The sequence below is a fragment of the Platalea leucorodia genome, assembly GCF_965183815.1.
Source record: "Platalea leucorodia genome assembly, chromosome: 1".
In the NCBI taxonomy this organism is placed as follows: Eukaryota; Metazoa; Chordata; class Aves; order Pelecaniformes; family Threskiornithidae; genus Platalea; species Platalea leucorodia.
Genome location: NC_138823.1, coordinates 52400454 through 52424749, shown reverse-complemented (window position 1 = coordinate 52424749; position 24296 = coordinate 52400454). Strand labels below are relative to the sequence as shown.

The 24296-nt window shown below is 40.5% G+C and overlaps 1 protein-coding gene across 4 annotated transcripts in view; it reads left to right on the top strand.

The window, feature by feature from the left end:
• Window positions 1–1128: 1128 nt before the first annotated feature.
• MIB1 (MIB E3 ubiquitin protein ligase 1) overlaps window positions 1129–24296 on the top strand; it is an 85389-nt gene continuing 62221 nt past the window's right edge. For 3 of the 4 annotated variants that reach the window (XM_082325875.1, XM_082325874.1, XM_082325873.1), the window contains exons 1-4: window positions 1129–1756; window positions 12034–12205; window positions 14998–15127; window positions 16936–17040. In XM_082325875.1, coding sequence (XP_082182001.1) covers window positions 1528–1756; window positions 12034–12205; window positions 14998–15127; window positions 16936–17040 — 636 coding nt within the window. In that variant the 5' untranslated portion in view covers window positions 1129–1527. Of the gene's footprint in view, window positions 1757–3226; window positions 3323–12033; window positions 12206–14997; window positions 15128–16935; window positions 17041–24296 lie in introns of all 4 variants that reach the window. The other variant, XM_082325876.1, reaches the window with a different exon arrangement.

Here is a 24296-nt window from a genome sequence, read left to right as displayed (position 1 = left end):
AGCTGAGTTGCCTTTTATCAGCCATTTTCCTGTTGACTAAGAAATGGTATTTTTTTGTCTGGTTCAGACTTTTCTGTCCTTTAAGATGGATGCTTTCAAAAAGCTGACACAGAGCATGATTAGAGAGAGACAAAAACAATCGGAGGACCATTTTAAAAGTGAAGAATCATATTCTATATAAGATTAGCCAGGATGTGTGGCATTAAAAGGAAATCCTTGAGTGTCGTGAGAGTGCTAACGAAGAGGGTAGTTTATGAAGAACGTCATTGCAGGTATGTGCTCAAAGTGAGAGTAGGTACATGCTCTGCGAGGCAGGAAGGGCAGGTGAAGGTACAGATTCCCCCCCTTTTGCTGACTGGAGCACCTTAAGACCAGCTAAAAAAGCTCCTGGGCTACAGAAGTACAGCCCGGCTAGACTCACCTCAATAGCACGCAAGACTCGCGCCCACAGTTTGAAAAGAAAATGGGATTTCAAGGCACAGAAGTAACTGAAAAACGAGGAAAACGCGACACCTTTACCTCAGCTAGATCGCGCAAGGCTTAGTTGATGCCGTTTAACTGATAATCTCTCTGTCACTAAAGGAGAGGCGATAGGAGCAACTTCTCCCGGGTGGGGTGGAAGAGGGCGGTTTGGGCTGCCCGGCCGCAGGGGCGCCCTCCCGGCCGCTGCCGCCAAAATCACCTCAGGGCCGGGCGGGCCGGGCCGGGCGGGGGACGCAAGAAGGACCGCAGAAGGACCCGCCAGGGCGGCGACCTGGGGGAGCCCCGGGCAGCTCTGCCCACGGGGATAAATAAATCCCTGTTCCCTCCTCCGCGTCCTCCCATTTCCACCGGCGCGGGCCCGCGGCCGGTCCGGGGACGGGCGCGGGGGCAGCACCGGAGCTCGGGCGGCGGCGCTCAGTGCCCACGGTGGCTCCGCAGGTGGCGCTCGAGCCCCGCGCCGCCTCGGCCGGGCCCGGCCGCCCCGCGGCTGCGCAGGGGCGCTGGGGGCGGGCGCACGCGCATGCGCAGGGCGGGGAGGCGGGCGCTGAGGAGGGCGCGCTCCGCCCCCCCCGCCGCCGCCGGTCTCCCTGGTGCTGCCGCCGGCGCGGCCGCAGTTCCCGGATGTAGCGGCGGGCGCGCGGGGCCGGCGGTGGCGGCTTTGCCGCTGTGGGGTGCGGGCGGGTGCCGCGGGCCGGGGGGGGGGACCGCTGCGGCGCCGGGGATGGGCGCGTAGGTAGGTAGGAAGCAAGAAAGCAAGCAAGCGAGGAGAAGAGTCGGCCGGAGGCTCCCGCCCGTCGGCTGCCGCCGCCCGGCCGCGTCCCCCGGCCCGTCGGGAGGGTCCTTCCCTTCCCCGCTCGCCGTCGCGTCAGGATTGCCCCCCTCCCTCCTGCCCCCCTCCCTCCCTCGCCGCACCGGCACCCGCGGCCCGCGCCCTCCCTCCCGGCGCCCGAGGCAGCCGTCCCCATCGGGGTCCCCCTTCGCCGCCTGCGGGCTGCGCGCCCCCTCCAGCCGCCCCGGGGCCCGGGCCCGCGGGGCGTCGCCGGGATGAGCAGCTCGCGGAACAACCGGGTGATGGTGGAGGGAGTCGGGGCCCGGGTGGTCCGGGGCCCGGACTGGAAGTGGGGGAAACAGGATGGCGGCGAGGGCCATGTGGGCACCGTCCGCAGCTTCGAGAGCCCCGAGGAGGTGGTCGTGGTGTGGGACAACGGCACCGCCGCCAACTACCGCTGCTCCGGGGCCTACGACCTCCGCATCCTCGACAGCGCGCCCACCGGTGAGCGGCGGCCGGGTGGGAGGGAAAGGGGGAGCCCCCGCGACCCCTTCGCGGCCGTGGGGGGTGCGGGGGGCAGCAGCCGAGGGCCCCCGCGGCCGGGTGAGGGTCGGGGCCCGTCCCTGGGGGCGGATTGCTCCCCTCCGCCTCTCCCTCTCGGTTTTGGGGGGGTGGGGGGGAGGGAAAAGTCCGCCTTTCGCATGGCCGCGCCTGGGTGTCTGTGTGCGTGCGTGCCTATGTATATGCATACGCTGGCTTAGAACAAATAGATGGTGTGTGGCCGTGGGGAGAGGAGAAGTTGTCCTGGGACTTTCAAATTGGGGTAGACAAAGCCAAAGTGATCTGCCGTAGAGAGGAGGCTCCCGGTATGCTGGGGGGAGGCAGTGGAGGGAGGGAACCGAGAGGATGGTCCCGCAAGGTCTGGTTTGGTTTTTACACCACCCCACCCCACGCCACCCCCGATTTTATATTTCAGAGCTGTTTTGTAAAATGGTGACAGTCGTCCTGAGTCAAGTATGGGGAGGGAGGATTGCAGAAAAGAGGTGTAGCACCTTTTTGCTAAAGATTACATCAAGTGGTTGAAACAGTGTTTTGTTATAATCTGCATGTTGCCTTTTATCTGTATTGCCAGACCTGCTGTAAAATAGTGAAGGTACTGGAGAAAAAAAAAAAAAGCATTCATTCATTTTTGTAATTACTTGGCTGCTTGATATTTATGCTTTAAATTCAGTCAATTTGGACAATGGATTTAGATCTGCACTGACATTATGCGGCAGCGTTAGTGTTGCAAACACTGCAGGGAAATGTTATTTTAGCACCTGTTTTTTTTACAGTGAAAACTAACAAAGAAAAATACATTGTTTAGTTTCATCAGAAATACAGTGAGGTGGTTTTGGGCCGGGCAGGACTGCCTCAATAAGGAGATGGTTGGACCGATTTGTTGGGCTACTTAGATATACTGTTTTTGTAACGTGTCTTTCATTTAGAATATGATGAAGAGGAGAGACCATCTTTGAGCCAGCTACGTGTAGTGTTACAGAAAGGAAAATTATAGCAGTGGGTTGAAGCTAACAGACTTCTGAAGAGACAGCATCACAGAATTCATTCTAATTAATTACAAAAATGTTGCTAAGAAAAAAAAAAAAACACACCACATGCATGGTGAGCCTTTGAGATGGATTTAATTTTTCTGTGTCTGGGTACCTTCCTCTCCCCTGGCTTCATGGTTGGATTTTTGGTGTTGTTTTGGAGGGTAGATGCTATTAAAATGAGCTGAAAATCTTTTTGAAATGGACCTTGGAACAAGAAGTTAAGAGTAGTCTTCCAAGTTGTCGATCCTTGTCTTGCAGTTGTTTATGCTTTGAAACTTTACCTGCATTTGATGTCCTGTAGAAACCAGTGGGACTACTTCTGCTTAAAACTGAAGTGTATGCATAAATGTTGAATATGAGCCTTGAATGCTCATTATTCTAGCTATACCTGACGTATTTGCAAGCTGACAGTATCCTGTTAACTGCATCTGGAAGCCTACACTTAATACTCAGTTTTAAGTCCCTGGGTTTTGTTTCGGTAAGTTTTTTTGCTGCTTTATTCCTTCTAATTATCAGTTATATTTATACTTTTGTATTAGAATTTTAATTTCTACTTCAGGTAGGACTATGTATATTGCTGTGGGAAAAACTCTGCTGTTGTCAGGCTTTGCAAAATGGCATTTCTCTTCCTGAGGTTTTTGGCCAGCGCATGCATCAGCCTGACGGAGCTGCTGCATGGAGCTACCCAGGGTTGCTTTTTGCTAGGGGGAGTTACTTTTGAGGTCGTGGTTCCCTGGTGATAGGAAGGGTAAGAATCTGTCAAGTAGTAGCAGCAAAAGGGCAAAATTCATGGAATTAGGATACTGTCAATTTGGACTGAAATCCTGGTTTTACTACTGATTCACTTTGTATTCTTGGGCAAATCACTTCCCTTCTTTAGTTTTCCACCTTTTTATAGTTACTTATTTTTCTCCATGGTAGTGACTATCCATGGTTTAGAATAAGGGACTCTGACTTTGGATGATAGTTTGATACTATCTCTAGGCGTATTTAGATAATTTTGATATAAATAGTTACAGCAAAAGTGGCATTAGGTGACAGGAATTTCGAACTGTAGTATTAATAATGATGCTGGTGAGCAAGGAAATGTTATCAAGTATGGGGTCGGTTTTGGTTTGGTGATACTTAGCACAGTGTTAAATCATGGCTCTTATAGTTTAAAATGAAAAAAAATTTCTCTGGTTCATAAATTTACAGTCACAACATGATTGTAAGTGTATAGTGAGAATAAACATAAACATACAGCAGTAGAAAGCAAAACTAAATTATTTATTGCTGGGAGTCCTTTTTATTAGGTATTCAAAACCAGACTTTATTATAAGTTCTTAAAAGTGGTACTTGCAGCCAGAGTTGCTGCTTTGAGTTTGAGGCCTGTGCAGCCAGAAACAGTAGTGATGCATCAGGAACCCGTTGTGTTCTAGAAGTGATGTTTGAAGCTCATTCTACTGAGGGGAAAAAAAAAAAAGAAATCTGAGTTTGATACATGTATGTGCATATATATATGTATATGCCTTTAATGCCAGAACAATGTTTCATAGACTTAATGATGTGCTGTCCTTGTATTTTAATGGTTGTAGGCTATTACCAGCATTGCAACTTTCATAGCATGTTAACTTTTTATAAAACTTAAATAGCCTTAGTAGTAAGATTTTAGGATGGTCTTCTTCAAAATAAAAAGTCATCGATGAGTTACATGAAGTTTCTCTTGTAAGCTATTTGCTCCAGATGTCATCATCTGGGTAATGAATGACTTGTGATATGAATTTTGTTTTGTTTTTCGGTTATGTCTACCAAGCTAGCTGTATTAGCTCCCATTGGTGATCATATTTACATTGGCCAGCGTTTGTTTAAGCAAGACAGAGAGATTGAGGGGGATTAGTAAACTAAGAATCTGAAAAGAAAGGAAATTTCAGTTAGAGGAAAGGAAATGTCAGTTAGGTCCTGTGTAGTTGGCTCCTAAACGGGGTAAGTGGTGGGGTGCGATACGCTAGCAGTGGAGTGTGGTTGCCCGATTACTTGCAAATAAATCCTGGTCCTTCTGTAACGCAGCCTTTTGCCAGGATCTAGGAGTCTTGAGAGTCCCCTTTTCCTGGTAGTGTTGTGGAAAAAGAAACAGAAAGGAGTAGTCTTCTGAGTTGCTGAACAGAAGCTAAAAGTATATAAACCCAAGCTTTATATTTAGAAAGGAAGGCAGCCTTCTGCCAAAGGTAAAGGCAGTACAGTAGCATGTTTGTAGAGAGCACTCCTGACTACGTTCACATAATACTCATGATCATTACAGAAAGTTTCAGTGTTTATTCTCTTTCTGAAGATTTGCTTTCTACAAAGCTTAGGCAAAAATGCATTTGTCATCTGTTTCCTCTTGTATATGGTTGGTTCAAAGTAACAATGTTACTTTCCTGCTTAAAATATTTACTCAATTGTGTTTGAATAAGGGGAGGTGGCAGAGGGGCTGGGGTCAGGAAAGGGAATCTTGTCATGGAATTATCCCACAGCTAGAGCGTGCATCTGTGCGGCATGGAAAGCTCTATGTCCTGTATTTTGCTAATATTGAAAATTTAGGTGTTATCTATTGAAGATTTGTGTGGCTTTCTGTACTTGCATTAATAGTTTTCTGTAACCTAAAGAGTTGCATAAATCATCATGAAGTCGTACATGTTGGAACATTTTAAAAAGTGGAGCATCTTGGATGATTTATCCTACGTATTTGTTCATTTGTTCTTGCTTTTAGCACATCAAGTGTAATTTAAGGCAAATTGTCTTAGTCAAGGTTGGGTTTTTTTAGTGGCTATTTGTAAATACTTACAGAACCCCTCACCAGTGAAAAATCTAATAGCTTCATGAGCAGTGGTACTTGGGAAGCCTGGGTTTTTTTATAAACATGTCCTTTGTTCTTCCTGCCCTTCCCCCATGTCTCCTACACAATAATCCTCTCCCTCCTCCTGTATCTTGTGATACCCTTACCAGATAGGACACATGCTTTGGCAAGTCTGGCATCTCTTGTATATAGTAATTGGTCAGCTGGCTGCTGCCAAACAGGGTATTTAATAAATGAGTTATGGTTGTGCGGACGCTGATTTGAGTTTTCACGCAATTTGTCAGAATCTGGTTAATCTAAGAATTCTTTGTTTTCAGTTTGCCTGCAGTCTGGTCATAGTGTAAAAACTATCTGGAGTGGAAGAATGGGAAGAACAAAACATTGGTATTGTTTTTTAAATTGGGATGTAAATGAATAACTTTTTGAAGTAGTTTGTGATATCCCTTGCCTGATAGTATTGTCATTATGATACGAAAAGATTTCGGCTTATTAGAGTTCTGTAGAGAATAACGAGTCCATTGGAAACCAGATTTTGTTGGTTCTGAGAAGTAATTGAAATCACTATTGACTTCTGCTGTGCTTAACAGTGAGTGGTATGGATACCTCTTGTACATCTTATTTTACTGTTAAAATAAATGTTCTTTTGTTGGACAGTTGTATATTGCCACCTTTGAAAATTATCTTTACAGCAGAGATATTCGTAACAAATTCAAATACCAATTTGAGCAACACTGCTTCTATTTCCTTTCATAGCTTTAAGAGCGAGCGTGGGTTTTAAAAACTTGCAGGCAAAGGCTGTAAAATTGATGTATAAATGAGTGCTGACAGAGGAATGGTGAGCTAGGTAATCCAGGGAAGGTTTGGGAATAGATGACAAAAGTGAAAATAACTGTGGCAGGGACATAAGGGTAGGAAACTAATATGTAATGCAAATAGTAAAAATACTAATGACAAGTGAAGATCAGGAATACTGGATTTTATGGTGTGCTAAGGTTGGAGGGGCATTAGGAAATGGCAGCTATGTGAAAGTAATTAGGCATGGTGAAAGTACCCTTCTCATTACCTGGTTTCTTTTGTTTTTTTTCAGTGCAGTATGGAGGATGATACAAAACCTGTTTCATTTTGAAATAGCCTGCTCCTAGGAAATTTTGAAGAATATTTAGAGGTTTAGTTTTTGCATTATCTCACTTTAGAGAGCTAAAGTGCTCTTCTGGTTCACAGCTGGCCAGCTGCAGGGCTGATGTTTGAATTCTGAAGTTTTTATGGCACTTTAATGTATTCCAGTAGTTTAATTAAGGCATTCTTTCCTAATATAAACTTTGTAAAGTTTTTGTTTCTCAACCTTTCTTCAACCGCCTTCCTTTCGAAGAGCGGAAGCGGTTTATGTGACAGATACAGATTGCATTTGGGTCAGGATTTCAGTTTGGCTCCAGAGCCTACGCTTGACCCAGTCTTCTGGTTGTTCCTGTGTACTGTGCTTCGATTTACATCATGGGGTGGTTTTGGAGCACACAAACTAGTTTACTTTTTGGTGAAAGTAAATTGAAAGATATGATCTCATTGCTGATGAGAGTTCAGTCTGTGGGGCTAGAGCAGAGCTAGTCTGAAACATTAGAAATAATGTCTCTTTCCCTCCCGCCAAATGTGTGTAGTACCAACATCAGGTCCTTAATACTGAATTTTGATGAGTAGATGGAGACCACAGTGATTCGAGTTGTCCCCTTGCAGCCCATGGAGGGCCACAGTGGAGCAGGTATCCACACTGCAGCCTGTGGGGGACCCCATGCTGGAGCAGGTGGATATGTCCTGAAGGAAGCTGCAGCCCGTGGAGGGCCCACACTTGAGCAGTGTTTTCCTGAAGGACTGTAGCCCGTGGAGAGGACCCATGCTGGAGCTGGGGAAAAGTGTGAGGGGCTGTTATGGACTGACCATAACCCCCCATTCCCCTTCTTCACCAAAAGGATAGTCAGGCATTGGAACAGGCTGCTCAGGGAAGTGGTTGAGTTCCCATCCCTGCAGGTATTTAAAAGACGTGTAGATGTGGTGCTTAGGGACGTGGTTTAGTGGTGGACTTGGTGATCTTAAGGGTCTTTTTCCAACAGAAATGATTCTATGATTCTGTCTCCCCCAGGGGAGAAGCAGGGGGAGATAGAGGAGTTGGGAATGAAGGAGTGAAGTTGAGTCTGGGAAGAAGAGGGGGAGTGTAAGGAGAAGGTGTTTTAGTTTTTGTCTTTCCCACCATTCTCTTTTTTTTTAATTGGCAATAAATTTAATTTTCTTCAAGTTAAGTCTGCTTTGCCTGTGATGGTAATTGGTAAGTGATCTCACTTTCATCTCGACCTACAAGCTTTTCCATTTTATTTTCACTCCCTATCCTGTTGAGGAGGGGGAGTGAGAGAGTGGCTGGGTGGGCGTCTGGCAGCCAGCCAAGGTCAACCCACCACACTCGTGTACCTATAATATCTAGTTCAACTAAAAAAAAAAATCTTTCAACCTTCTTTAAAACATACTATTGATTTAAATAGTTCATTTTCTTTGTATTATGAACATGAATGAGAGTTTAGCTATCACATTTCATGATCCAGTAGTAGCACCTTGTTTTAGCATCTTTTTTTTTTTTTTTTTAGCAGATAAACTTAAAACTCTCTTAGTCCACTGTCACCAGAGGCATACAAATCTACTTCTCCCTCCAGATCTCTAGTGCAGTGGTTAAACATTCTGTAACAGGATTACTTGCCTGCTCCTGCTTTGCAGTGCTTTGTTTGTCATGCCAGCAGTGTTGTGCAGCACCACAAAGAACAGGATTGGGAAACCAATCCAGCTGAATATTTTTCCTCCTGGCTGTTTTTCATCCGGGTATGTTTCTTGATCCAGTTTACAGCTTAACTCTGCAAAAACCTTTTGCTGGCATAATGGAAAGAATGGAGCAGCATGGTCAGGTGAGGCATGCACTGAAGTGGGCGTTGCTGCTGGAATCATGTGTCAGGGAGTGGGGGAAGAAAGGCTGTATCTATCAGGGTGGTGTTTAGGGATCTGAGAGATAGAGATGTGACTCTCTCGATCAGAGGCTCCAAATACAGTCATGTAATGTTCTCTTGTAAGTCCCAGACACTCTAGTCAGTAAAATGACTTTTAAGTCAAACATCTTTGTATATTTTTTCTTTATCTTTCCTAAGGAAGTTTTTCTGAGTTTTTCCACTGCTGCTTTTGCCTCACTGCCTAGAAATGTTTAGTTTTTATTTAAGTTTACTGTGAGATGACCTAGTTCTGTATTACATGACTCACGATTATACCTCTCTTTTGCCCTCTTTCCTGCTGCTTGGACAAACTGAAGAATCCTGCAGCACCCAATTCCTTGGTCCTTTTACATCCAGAACAAATGTGATCCTTGGCAAACTGTCTTCCCTGAAGTTCAGCAACCATTAAAAAAATTCCAAAGATGTGTTACTTCTCTGTTTCTATGTGAAATACCAATTTAGCAATCAATTTAAAAAAACCAAACAAACAAACAAAATAAACAAATACCACCCCAAATGCTACCCCTCAATCCCAAGTGCCATAACTAGTTAGACTTTTTAAGCAAGGCAACAAAACAGTAACACGTTATCTGAGTCCTTTTAATGCACCTGCTCTTGAACACTACCAAAAAGTAGTAAAATGGTTCAATACAATTCATATCAGTGAGGCAGCCACTGCAAGGTCATAGCTAATGCTATCTTTTTGAGTGTTACAGATAATCAACAGATACCAGACATCAGAGTCTCAGTGAACATAACAAGAAAGATAGCTTTCTCCTTGATGTTAATCTTCCACGCTAGGAACAGGGTCATTGATGGAGTTGTATGGGGGGAGGAGATGTATGGGTGATTTCCAAGTTCTTGTTTTGTAGAAAAATAGCATTTTTAGTTGTTGTTACCAGGCAGCAAATACTTTTTAAATGTAGAAGGTTAGTTAAAAAGAATGATTATGGTATACGAGGTGTGTTGTCTGGCAATTGGAGTTGGCAAATAACGTTACGGTTTATAGGACTTGTCTGTGCCAGACCTTCAAAATTTCAGCACAGACTTTGTGGTCAAGGTATGGATGCCACCTTAGTCATGAACTGCTCCAGGAATTACAGTGCTCGTTTAGTATACTGTCAGCAGTTTCAGTGTTTTTGTTGTCACTGAAGGCTATCTTTGCCTGTCCTGAAGAGGTGCTCAGATCTCTGTGGTGCGATGTGCAGACTTTGCTCCAAATGTGTTGCCTTTTTCAGCCTTAACTAAATATTTATTCCAATGTTCATGCATCAGGAAAATTTTTAATCATGAGGACAGAAATCTTCCTAAATACATTTATAATCAAGTTTGGAAGCGGGTAGGGTGAGAAGCCTTCTTGGTTAGGAGAAATGATACACGAGATGATTTTCCTGGCGTTCAGAGGGACCTTGACAGGCTGGAGAAATGGGCCAACAGGAATCTCATGTAATTCAGCAAAGAGAAAGGCTGAGTCTTGCACGTGGGGAGGAATACCTGGTACAAACTGGGGACAGCTGGCTGGAAAGCAGATTTGCAGGAAAGGACCTGGGGGTCCCAGTGGACAACCAAGTGACCGTCACCCAGCAGTGTGCCCTTGTGGCAATGAAGGACAGTGGTATCCTGGGCTGCATTAGGAGGAGCGTTGCCAGCACATGGAGGGAGGTGATCCTTCCTCTCCACTCAGCACTGGTGAGGCCACTCCTGAAGCGCTGTGTCCTGTTCGGGGCTCCCCAGTGCAAAAGAGACATGGACATACTGAGTGGGTCAAGCGAAGGGCTGCAAATGTGTTTTAAGAGGTCTTAAGGCATCTGGTATGAGGAGAGGCTGAAGGATCTAGTGGTCTTTAGCCTGGAGAAGAGAAGGCTCAGGGGGATCTTACCAGTGTATATAAATACCTGATGGAAATTGTAAAGAGGATGGAGCCAGACTTTTCAGTGGTGTAAAGTGACAGGACAAGAGGCAATGGGCACAAATTAAAATGCGGGAATTTCCACTTAAGCGTAAGAAGAAACATTTTTGCTCTAGGGATGATTGAACACTGGAACAGGCTGCCCAGAGGTTGCGGAGTCTGCATTCTTGGAGGTGCTCAAAACCTGACTGGATATGGTCCTTGGCAACTGTCTCTAGTTTACCCGGCTTTGAGCAGTGGTGGTTGCACTACACAATTTCCAGAGGTTACTTCCAGCCTCAGCTATTACGTGATTCTCTGAAATGATCAGACAAGAAGGCATTTCCTTCAGTTTTGCCTCTCCAACTGTTGATTTTTCTTCACTGCAGGTGGCTTAGCTGTTGAACACAAGTGACTAATAAGTTTATAGTGAATTTGGCAGTCATTTCCAAAAGCATCCTTTCTGGAGGGGACAAAAAACATTCTTTTTCCTCACTAATTTGAGTGATCTGTTTTTTTGGCTGTTTTTTTAAGGGTGCGTGACTGGGAAAATTCTGTGCTACTCCAGCCTTTTAGTGCTCATTTTTATCTTGTGCTACAGACTGAATGCCAGTGCTTTTCTCTCCTATTACTCAATTTTTTCCAAACAGCAGCAGAATTTGACTTTTTTTTTTTAATTAAATAAACTTGTGGCTGTTCACTGTATTCAGAACGCATGGATGGCAACTGTCTGTGACTGATCAGTTTCACTCTGCTGTAGCTTGGCAAAGCTGTAGGAGTAAGTAGTCTTGAGAACTCAGTTTTTGTGGATGGCTGGGCAGAGCACATGCTGGTGGCTTACACCTGGTCTGTCTTTGGCACATTCTTTTTAAAAAACCCAACACATAAAGCAGTAAAATGCTTAAAAAATGGTAACAGGTTTTCATGAAGCTAATGGATCTGTCTAAGAGAGCTTATTTTTTTCCTGTATAAAAAGAATAGAGATAAGCAGTTATCTTTTCCACCATACAAAATGTGTAAGTCAAACCAATGATTTTTAAACTGTCATGCACAATTGAACACAGTAGCCTTTGTGGTATAAGGTGTGTTGATAGTCTTAATCCAGAGATAAAATTCTAGATTGCCTGTATATTTTGACATACGCGTTTCTGACCCTCTAACTTGTAGTTAAAGGATTTCTCATTTTCTTTCTCTGATTTGCATAGATGGAAAAAACCAAACGTAGCTTTCTCAGCTGTTTGAGCTGAGAAAAACAGAACACTTCAGGAACAGACTGGCAACTGGAGATATGAGGCAAAGTCCGTTATCTTTTCCCCTCAGTCGTAGAGGCTGATAGGGTATCACTAGCAGCCTTTCTTTATTGTTAACTTTTTAGTATATGATTTCAAATTATAACGGTGTGCGACAGAAATCTGTGTAGTGATGTAGCAAAGTTGTTAGTCTTTTTTTCCTTTTTCTCCCCACAGGTATCAAGCATGATGGGACTATGTGTGATACTTGTCGACAGCAACCCATCATTGGCATCCGATGGAAATGTGCTGAATGTACAAATTATGACTTGTGCACAGTTTGCTATCATGGGGACAAACATCACTTGAGGCATCGTTTTTACAGAATTACAACACCAGGAAGTGAAAGGTAAAATGTAATTTTTTTCCTCATGAAATTGAACAGGAACCATTAATTGATATTAACTTTTAAATTTCAGATTTAGTTACTGAAACTTGTATTAGGTAAGATAGTGGCTTGAGGTGTAGATTCTGTTACTGGTTCTCTGCCTGTTTGTGAGGGAGGGTAGCTAGGACAGATCTTTGGAGCTTGGAAAACATGGAAGTTTCAGAAAGAGTGGAGTAGAGAAAAAAGTTAGGATATGGTTATTCAGTTTCTTTTAAGCTCATTGCAGTCTTCCTAGTTCTTGTGTTATCATATAGCAGCTTTAAAACAAAGGCAATTATCTTTACACAATGTGTAATTGCAAAATGATTTGTCAATGAATTCCTGAATGTGAAAGTTTAATTAGGTTCAAAAATGGTGTAGATGGATAGAGGGAAAATATCCTCCTTGTGGGCTATGAAAAACAGAACGATCTGGCAACAAAACCTCTGACTTGAACTGCTTAAACTGCTCGCTACAGAAAGCAGAGCAAAGATGCTATGAAAGGTTGTTCTACCCTTGCCTTGGTTTTCATGTTCTTTTTTTAAGCATCTATTATTGTCTCCCAGCAAAGAACTCTGAACAAAATTGGCATTTAGTGTGTTCTTGCATAGCTGTTCTTGTGTTCTTGACTTTAAATAACTTGTCTAAATCCAAAGCCCCTCTCTGTCATGATTTGTCTACCAGTTAAGTGAGAACAGTGATATTTGCCTATTACTAAATACTTGGAGAGCTACAGTAAAGCACTGTGTAAAGGCTACATGCTGTGGTATCACCTCTGTGATAACTCCCCAGAATGTTCTTTCATTAAATCATTGGAAGCTTTTTTTGTTAGCTATGATACTCAGCTAAATCCGATGTGTGTAAGACAACATTTATCTCCTCTTCTTGGAGAAGTAAGGTTTACAAATATGTTGTAATTCAGTGATGTGCTTTTATCAGTGCTTTTACAGTTAAGGGGAGTGGTTGGAGCACACAAACTAAGTTCTCATATCGTGTCTTGTAGGGCCTGTGTTTGTTTTCTCAAACGTTTGCCTTGAAGTTTAGCTATGGCTCAAATGCCCAGGTCAGTGGCTTAATCAAAAAGTAACTTCTGTTTTTTTTGAGATTCATGACAGCAGATCTAGGTACCAAATAGATATCATAAGCTTGCGTCTTAATTGTAATGTTCTAATGCAGAACAAGACTTAGAAGTTGAAATCAAGAGTAGAAAGTGGTGGTTTAGTGTAATTAGTAGAGGATAGATAACAAAACACAAATCTGTTTTTTCTATTTATTTCTTTTTTAAAAATCTCATTGCTTTTGAGAATGCTTGCCAGACTTTCTTCTTCTTCTTCTTTTTTTTTTTTTCCTTCCTTTTAAGCTGAAGTTTCCTTTGTAGTTTTAAGTGGTCTGTTCTGGTGTATAAAGCATAATTTTTGGTTTTGGAGATAGATTGTATGCAATTGCAGGAAATCTTTTGCATCTTGTCACTTTCTCCCTATCTTTGTTTACTCCCATTGAGCTCTGTCTTGCAACTCTTCTCTAGAAGGCAGCTTCATCTGCCAAGGAGCTGTTTCTATTGGGTCAAGCTTAATTGAGAAAAACTGATTGAAGTTGACTGTTTGAGGGAGGAGAAAAGGGCAAAGCAGTGCTATTGAATTTGAGTGATATCTCATACGATAAATGGCAAGAGGCATCTAAGGACTTTTGGATGAAGGAAAGCAAAAGCTACCTATTTTATTCTTGAGTCCGGGATATCATAGGAGCAGCATACTAAAGTAATGTATGCTGGGTTTTGTCTCAGTTTTGTAGGTGTTGAGGTCTTTCTAAAAGGCTGCTATAAACAACATTTCTGTGTGTTTTCTATCACTCTTTTATATTACTTAGATAAAAATGGCTATATTTTCATGTGGTCCTTGCGTCAATTCTAACAGTTTAACTTTTTCCTTGCCTGCCATCTGCTGGATGTTAAAAGTTTAGCAGGAGGGTGATACACTTCCTGAAGAGGTCAGGAAACATTCAGAATTTCAGCTGAAAAATACTTTTGTCTGGCAACATTTTCCTGGCATGAAGTAAGAAACCTGGTTGCATGCAAACTGGTGGCTTTTGAGATGACTGAAAAGGCAGAAAAAATGTTTGTCTCTTTGTTTCTACTTGTAAGTTAAATGCTCATGAACTGTTCTGTTTGGTCTTATCTACTTCAGTTATGTTGAAGTCAGAGGGAAAGAAGAGGTTTGCTTTAGAAAAATAACATATTATGACTGAAAAAATGGGTGCTGATATATTGAATTAAATTTGCCAAGATATGCTATTAGAAGGATGTGGAAAATAAACTGAGACATGGAGGGGAAAGGGCTGTAGCTCTTACTTAATAGCATAGTTTTGAATAAAAGTGGCAGGACAATTGCAAGACAGTAATATTGGCCTAGGATGCATCCAAGAGAAACAGAAATGTCTTGTTTATATGACTCTGTATGTTAATGATTTTAATAATATGAGTACAGATCTATGTGTAAGTAGTTACGAAATTATTGCTGGTAGTAGGAAGCAGAAATTATCATTAGAATTAAAAACTAATTATAAACATACAATAAATCAGATTTAGGAAGATCATGTTTTTTTATCTTGTGGGGTGCTGTTCAAGTTGAGAATTGAATGGATGCGATTCATGCACTGAAATCTGTGTTTGTAGGGTTATTTTTGTTTCAAGATGCTCGCCTTCCTTCCCATCCCCAAAGATTTGTTTTGGACTTTATTATCTTGACATTTGTGGATTCTTCTTTTAATAACTTCAGGGTATTGTTGGAGTCTCGCCGTAAATCAAAGAAAATTACAGCAAGAGGAATCTTTGCAGGTGCCAGGGTGGTGCGAGGAGTTGACTGGCAATGGGAAGATCAAGATGGTGGCAATGGGCGTAGAGGAAAGGTAAAAATAAAACTGATTTAAATAAGAAGATGCATTTCTGCATGCTCGTGTAATGGCCTCAGTGGCCTTTCTAATTGTAGAGTAAAAATATCACCATAGAAGTTATATTTTAATTTGCTGGACATTTTTAAATCTTACTCTGTAATGCTCCAGCATTTAGAAAGAAGAGGGAACGCATACTATGACCAGTTCTTTTAATTTAAATTTACATTTTTACAATAACAACACAAAGTTTTTAAAACTACTAAATTTTTGTCTTCGTGGTTCTGTTTAAGACTGGCTTGTAGCAACAGTAAGATCTTGGGCATATTTCAGCATTACTAGAGAGCTGGTATAAAAACAGAGCTCTCGAGAATAGCCCTTTCTGGTCGTAACTGCATTCCGTAGTCTTACTGCTTGTGGGTCAGCACATTTGAGTATCTCTTGCTCTTGGTTTTCAGTGCTTGCACCCTGGATTTTTGTTCTTCATCTAATAATTATAGGGACTTTTCCAGTTTAAAATTAGAAATTTTGCAAGTGTTGGATGTGGATAGTATATTACTGGCTTAGGATGTTATATGAGTGTTTGTGATTTGTGGTATAATAAAAATATTTGGATTTATTGAAAATTGCATGGATTTATATGTTGCTAATCATAACCTTTGTAAATTTTCCGTTTACAACTTACATTTACCTTGAGAACTAATGAAGGTTTGTTATAAGTATGAACATACAGCAGGGAGTGTAAAATATGCTATGACTTTTATCACCAAATATGAGATGTTCTAGAAGGAGAATTGGATGCTCTCATATCTTGGTGAACTGGTGGTTGTTGTTGCATTTATTTTTAGTACACTTAAGCAGTATTTAAAGTAAAGTGAAAAATTCTTGAATAAGATATTTAGCCTATTTTATATCCTAGACATTTATGGAAGCTTTAGGACTTTTGGGGATTTCATTTTGGATTTTATTGAGAGGAAATAATGAATTTAAATCTCTTAAAGCAAGGGATATTCAGATGCAGCTTTATTCATCTTGATTATCTACCCCTTGCTGTGAATGTGGCAAGATATTTTGAAATCTCTGAAACTTTGAAAAATAAGAGTCTTATCCTGCATTGTCTGCTTTATGTACTAAACTTGAATTAGTGGGATTATTTGCAAGCTGAAAATATGTATAAATGCATATAAATGTTTTTAACAAGGAAAAGCAGATGGTAGATAGCAGAAACAGCTTTTAAATAAATGCAGATAAGATGACATTCTGGAAATTTATTTTTTTGAATAATGGAAGTGTTTTCAGAATTTGGTGCATGCCCTCATGGTTTCAGAAATGTCAGGGAAAGCCCTTTTCACTCTCCTTCTTTTGTACTGTTGTTAAACAGATTGGCTCTGGAAATAAAACTTTGTCTCCTAACATAGTGCACCACCACCAGGCTAGTGCAGGTTAAACCAGACAAATTGAAGCAATTAAAATAGTTTTCATCCTGTTTTTCTTAGTTAAATGCTGCTTCTAGTAAGAACATGTCAAAGCATCATAAAATAAATTTTTACAGTTCAGATTTTGTCCTCTACTTGTGTAGTTAGATTACCTACCAAATATACATAAGAAAAATAGGCCCACAAAGTATATATTCAGGCTGCCATCTTATTAAGATACCTAGGGAACACTTCTATCAAACAGAAAACAGCTTCAGAATAAATGTTATTAAATTCAGTAAAACTGCTGTATCCTGAATTATTCTGAAGAGATGAATAAGGTTTTAAGATGAAATTGTGCTTTTAAGTCTTTGTTCTAGAAATAATTTTCTTATTTTTAAATCTGAATAGGTAACTGAAATCCAAGATTGGAGTGCGTCGAGTCCACATAGCGCAGCATATGTTCTTTGGGACAATGGTGCTAAAAACCTTTACAGAGTTGGCTTTGAGGGCATGGTAAGTATAAAAGAACACAAAGGGTAAAATGCATGGTGGGGGAAGGGTAGTAAGAATAACTTGTGCTTTATTATCCTTCTTTTGTAATACTCTGTCAGTTTGTATGCTGTTAGTCAGGTCATTGTGAATACAGCTGTATGGATCATGCATATGTATTAGGAAGAAAGTATGATTGGGAATTTATAAAACATGTGAATAACTTAAAGTTAAGGGCTGGTTTCTGCCAGAGTATAGTAAATATTTACATTGCATACATTATTGTCTTACCGTGCTACTATTGTGCTTAAATTAAAATTCAGAAAAGAAAAAGAAGCTTAGTTGTGAACTTTTTAAAGACCCTATTTCTTTAACTCCTGAACTTCAAATTCACTTCAAATTTTGATGTGATTACTGCAAGATTTGCAGTTTTTAAATTACTGGCAACACTCAGAATCCTCTTGAGAGCAATTTTTTGATCAATGGAAAGTTGTTGAATTAAGTTACAATGTTAATTTGCTTTAGCACTAAATTTTTCTTTTTCACTGCCTAGCTTCTACAGCTACTTCTACAGCTTTAGAGAGAAAATGGGTCAGACTCTAGCCTAAGTGCCTTCTGTTGCTGGGTTTTCTTATCCTAATGTGGGTCAGGGAAAGGTTACTTTGATTATCAGCTGCTTATAACATCTTAATTAGCATTTTCTTTGCATGATTTTTGTTTGATACTGCAGAGGAAAACCATGTTAACTTAACATTCAAGTGTCATCTTGTCAGATGTGTATCAATAATAAAAGGTTAAAAAATTACTAGTCTACTTTTTTTGAAAGTAAAATATTTTGCCTTATAGCCTCACTTGAAATAAGCTTTATTTTTATAATAAAAAATAAATACTAGATACCACTTTTGCAGCAAATACGTGTTTTAGTGTCAGGTTTAAAAAGAGTAAACATCCTTAGTGCAGGTCAGCTTTTCTGATGCATGAAGATGCTAAGGATAAAACATGTCAGTATTGAATTATGTCCTTCATGGTCCCCCCACCAGTTCTAAAGAAAATTCCTTATATACTGGGAAAAGGGAAAGTAAGTTATATGTAGCATTACGTAGTATATTATTATTAAACCAATGGTTGCTATCTTTCACCCTTATATTTGATTGTGATGTATGGAGGAGGAGTGCAATTACCAAATCTAGATAGAATGAGGTACAGATCAACTGATTTTTTTGTTGCAATTTCAGTTGCTGTGTTAAAATTTGTGCACTGCATAGTAGGAGTGTTGTGGAATCATTGAATATTCCTTCTGGGCCTCAGTAAAAAGTACATTTAAGATAAGTTATATCCTGTTCTGAAACAGTTATTCCCTTAATAATAAAAATATATTTATTATTTGTAAATCAACTATATTCTGTTGCCACATGAAAGTTTTAAATATTTATAGAATGCTTGATTAACTACTGCAACTGTAAGTTTGAATGGATACTGGTGACCCTTCACACAAGATTTGTACAAACAGAAATCTTTGGTCAGTCATTTAATTAACAACAAAAAACTGTTAAAATGTTTGTGAAACTACATCTATGTATATGTTATATATGTATATATAGAATAATATGTAAATATGTACATACATACGTATAAAAAGGATAATTTGAGGCTTTATATGTAGTGCTTACCTGATTGTAATCCATTCTTACAATAACTTTATCTTTGTCAGATACTTCTATCAAATGCAATTTTCACTTCAGACAGAATGGATTCTTGGATATCTGTGACAAATAGTCATTTGAATATAAAGCTAGATTTTATAACTGATTCATCACTTGCTAAGTGTACAATTCATTATTATTTACTACTATTTACGTGCTGTTATGTAAAGTTGACTAATAGACTGTCAGAAAGTTCATGTGAAGTTGGGGCAAACTTGCCTTGGGACTTGGATAAGAAAGTCCTGAGAATGTGCAATCAACAATACTCAGTGTCTGCCCATGTAAATACAGCTGGGAAGAGACCCCTACTTGCAAATGAATAACACTTGACTCATGCAAATGGAGCTGATTAAAGAAACACAGTTTATTATTGTAAGTCAGGGTTGCTTGTTTGATAGCTGACAGGCTGCATCTGGTCCTCAAAATTAATCTATCTGGCCTGCCAGCTTTTCCTTAGGAGAGATGAGGACTGGCTGGTGGAGCAGCAGGTGCTGGCTGAAAACTTGCATTTATTTGCGGTCAGATCCTTAAGAGTTTTTATTCGAGTTTGCTGTTGCTGTGTTTACATATGAAGTGGTTGAGAGGGGTGCATCTTGCCTGTCTTTGTGAAGCCTGGCAATTTAAATCTGTGAGTTTCTGCTGCCACAGGCCACAAATTCCCAAATGGAAATCTGTTTATATGATACTGTTAAGTTGAATAACGTGTTTGCTACATCCATAGTAGGAATAAAGTCCTATTGGCTAATATAGTTATTGACACTGCTTGCATTTCATGTCTGTATGTATTCAGATTCTAGAGCTAGACCAAGCTGTTAACCACATTACCTGCTTTAGAATTGTGTGAACATAGCCTTTTGCAATAAAAAGATCCACTATGTGGAATTAGAGAGTTAATGAGAAGATCGTGATTTAGCTTTTCGGACTTGTTTCTAGTTTTTATTTCTTCATATCACACAGCTGAGAATTTAAAGCTGGTAACTTCCCTTGGTTTTCAATAAGCATTATATTCTACTACTTACTCATAGAATGATTTTGCTCTAAAAACTTCAGAAAATAGTTCCATCAGCAAGAGTGCCCTAAGTCAGTTTCATTATTTAGGAACTGGTTTTGTGCTACCAAATTTCTTTGTTCTTGCCTTTTTTTTTTTTTTTCTGTGATTAACCTCCTCCTCTTGTTTTTTATTATGGAGGATCTTGCTTTCATCTGTGTAACCTCTGAAAGAAGTAACTGTAGTCATCATCCATCATTGTCACAGTAATCTGTAAGCCATCTGTGGTTGTGTACTTTTTTTTCCACAAATTCTGAATAGTTGAGTGCATAAGGGAAACTGAGAAGATTCCTCGCCCTTGTGTTTTTGACGTTGCTTTAAACTTTCTTATCCTGATTGATACCTAATGTCTGTTCGTCAGCATTTATTAGGGTTACCCTTAAAGATAAACCTTGAAATTTCTCTAGAGGGTTTTAAGAATGACTTATTAACACCTTTTGTAATAAAAACAAGGTAAATGTCTTAGCGTACTAGGCATTGCTGGTGAGTCCTTTATATACTTTATAACAAAGTATATAGAAATATGCTTTCTGCTGCAGTTACAACTGTCAGATCTGTAATGTAAGTCAAATCTTCAGCTCTCTAGTCCTTTGTCTTGTCCCCAGTACATTCAAAATGAGGGGTTTAGGAAGGAGCAAAAAGAATTTTTGTTATTTTGTTAGTTTAGTGTCCTTCTGTTGCTTCTAGGTGCTGATCAAAACTGATGTAAAACACAGAAATGTGAATTTTGGCCGCCTTTACACATGGAGCAGGTGGTTTTTATTACATTACTGACAGTGTAGCCAAAGTTAGGTGGTGGTTAGTTGTTTTGGAATCCAGACAGGAAGGAGATACTTGCTTATACCTTGTGCATTTATTTGCATTTGTCAGCAGACTTCGTTTCGCTTCTTGTTTATGTAGTCTTAATTCTGTACATTTTTGCTATAGTCTCAACCAAGCCAAGTTTTTCATCTCTCTGTAACTGAGTTGCTTGGAAACATACTTCTCTTAAGCAGAAGTGTACTTTCTGGTCCTTTTCCAATTTTGTTATTTACAGTATTGACTCACAAGGAAGACTTTAAAATGATCCTCCTTAAAAAAAAAAAAAGTTACACATGGAAAGTTTTTATAAGTGCCTATAATCAGTAGACAGTAAGGTTATAAACCATTCACTCAAGATTTGCCTGAGGTCTGATTTCTTCTGTGAGAAGCTGTTGCTATTGTTTTTATACCTCGCACCTCTTTGTCATTTCAATCACTTTCTCTACCATCTTCTGCTTTCTCCTTTTATTGCTTTCACTTTTCTCAGCTTCTTGAAACTGAAAATTATTTGAGTTCATTAAACTTGAAATACAGCATTTCTTATAAACCTTTAGCTAAAACTTATGGATTTATCCAGTCCCTTGTTGTCTCAATCAGCTGACAAAGCAGCACTTACTGGGCTCTCTCCATTTGCTCTGTAAGGGCTTAGTTCCTTGCCAAAAGCTGTTGTGAGTTTAAAGACTTAAAATTACCTATAATGGGTGTATTCATTGCTACCTCAAACACCTGCAGCTGTGGCACCATTCCTGCCAGTGTATCTGTAAGAGCAGTATTAATTTCTCTCCTGGTATTTGCTGTTGGTGTTAGATGCTATTTCAGTGCATCTGGACCAAGCATTCTTTTTCTTAGGAGCACACCTTCTTTTCTTATCAAGTCTGTAGACTCCCCTCCCTGGTTTTGATGGATGGCATTCCATATTGATCGGAGTAACTTAATAGTTATTCCAGTAGGCAGCTGCTCCTTCAGCATTGTTTTCCTCTTCAAGGTCAGTGATGATGGTGCTTTTACACCATCTGCCAACACTGCTGACATTGCTGTAATCTACATTTTTTGTCATTCTCTGAAGTTTTTATGGTGATGAAATTGCTGCTGTTTTTTCAACGGTATAATTGGATGGTAAGTCAAAGTAAACTGTTAGGTTCTCTGGATTTCCCATTTGGCTGAGCAGATCGTGACCTTTTTGTAATCCAGTCACATACAGCTGGAATGCAAAGAGTTTTTCAGCAAGTCAGAAGGTAGACGCTAGAAGACCAAAGTTCTCCGCTGTAGGCAAAAGCCATTATTACCCACTGCTCATGTGCATCAGCCGTTACTACTGATTTGAAAGTCCTGCTGTGCAATGTTTTGTGCTTGTGCTGTTCCTTGAGTTTTCATTATAATGATTTCCTGCTTAACTGGGACTTCTATCTCTCCTCTAACTATGCACAAATTCCACAAAATCTATAGCTTGTTTTTCTGTTTCTTGAAAGAATCCTACTCGGGGTTCATTGAATGATGTCTCCATCAAGTCAGTGTACAAAAGCTTATGTTTTGTTTTCATCTTTGCACGTTTGTGTCCGCCACATATTTACACCCAGCCTCACAGTTGTTACTTCTTTTTCTGCGCACGGGGTCACCGTGAGTCTAAAACTTGGGTTTTAACATCCCTTTTGTTTTGGTACAGTCCCTCACTAGGGGAGCCTCTTGCTGTGCAGTCCCCAGGGGAGGATGACCAGGAGCTGAACACCACCCCTGATTTTTTACTTAAACTACTTGGGCAGAAGAAAACCTGTTTTCCTTTTCTGATAAATAGAGTAGCTGAGTGCTGAAAGTAGAATTATAGTTGCTTACCCACCTTCCGTGGTACTGAAGTACAACTAAGTACAGTTTCCTATCTTAAAACTCCAGGATCTTTTTTGGGTTTGGCTATGTTTTTTAAGACATTTGCAGGCCTTTATCATGTCGATGTTACTTTTCTTAGTAGTGCTGGTTGCAAAGTTGCTGAAGGAACTCTTTGCTGTATATATAGTGTATACAAGTTAGTTTTGTACTGCCGTAATCTTTGTCAGTCCCTCAGCTTTCTACGCATTTTGAGTCCTCAATTTTTTAGTGAAGGCTTATGTAAAAAAAAAATAAACATGTTACCTTGCTTTTCTGTGATACTTAGATCAGACTCTTGTTTTACTCCTTAGTGATCTAACATTGACTTCACCACGTAAGTGAAAGGAAGACAGATGTGAAGCTGAGGTTCAACACCAAGCTACCACTTAGTTTTACAACCAAATATATCATTATACTCCAGAAATAAACTATGCGTAGGGCACAGTACAGGCAGGGTAAAAAAAGAGAGCAGATTTGTAGATTTCTCATTGTTTTTTCTTCCCCTGTAAAAGGTATCTTAACCTGCTTCCTAATAATTCCTGCTGCAAGATAGTAATTAGCCTTTTACTGAATATTTTTTCTTCTGCTAGCTTGTAGCCATCCATCTTCTCAGTATGTTAACACTTACTGTAACACAAGTGATCTTTCACCCAGGTTTTGCCTGGCTGGGAGGAGAACCATTTAGGACCCTCCCGCGCTCCTTTCTTATGGCTCGGAAGAATGCGAACACAGCTCTTGCGCGTATACCCCTTCTTGACTCCTGTGCAGGCAGCTGGTTGTTGCATGACATGAAGAGTTTGTATTCAGCGGGTGAGACCGAGTGCCTCCCGGCCATATTAAATCTCTTGTTGGTCTGGGGGAATGAATCAGCTCGCCATCTGGGATGGTCAGGGCAGCCCTCTTGGCTTCTGCCGAGTTAAACCCAGCACCTGCCCACCGGGTGGCAGCATTTTGTCGCCAGCCTGCTGCTGCTGCTGGGCTCAACAAACTCTGGTGCTCTGATTTTTTTCTTTTTTCATAGGATTTGAAGAGCGGCTAAATCTCATTATTTTCCTCTGGCTGTTTTCATCACTTTTGCAAAAAGTGGCGGTGCATTCGTCATAGATCAGGATATACACTGAATTTTCTGTTGTTTCTGGCTGCTTAGCAATTACAGGTCACTGAGGGTAGTATTGTGTTTGTCAGTGCCGTGATGATTTGGAAGACTTGAGAGTTTTCATTTTAATCCTTTTGCAGGAGCACAGTCTGTCAATAAATCTTGAGTGTGGGAAAAATAATTGTTAGAGTATTTGTTTAGTTCTGGTTGATTATATCATAACCACCACCTGTCCTCTATTTCCTCCCGCACCCCATAGAATATTCTGACACATTTTGCAAACAGTTTCCTATCTCCTTCCCAACTCATCATGTGCACAAAATGCCTTTGTTTAGTGAGAATTGTTCCATAAGGAGCAATGGCAGATGGTAGCCATTTGGCTTTAAGGGTTAGACAGGGAAAAAGCTAAAGGAAAGGAGAATTATAGGAACTCTGCTGGCTTTATGAATAGGAGTTGGTTATCACACTTGAAACCTCTGTTTCTCAGATAATATTAAACAGAGTCTTTCTAGAGGATGAGCTTTAGAACTTTTGTCTTTAAAAAGATCATGTTTAGCTCAGCATAGTGTTTTTTTTAAAAAAAGAATATCCTTGTGTTCTGTATATTCTTAATCAGAAATTCTTCGTTTTATAGAATTTGGGTGCCAGGTTTTATTCTCTAAGATAAACATGTATCTGTCAAAAAGAGCTGGGAAGAGGGGGCAGCACTGGCAGGCATTAAATGGTCAGTACAGGAAAGGTGGTGGCCATGAGCACTGTTTGCAGATTTTTT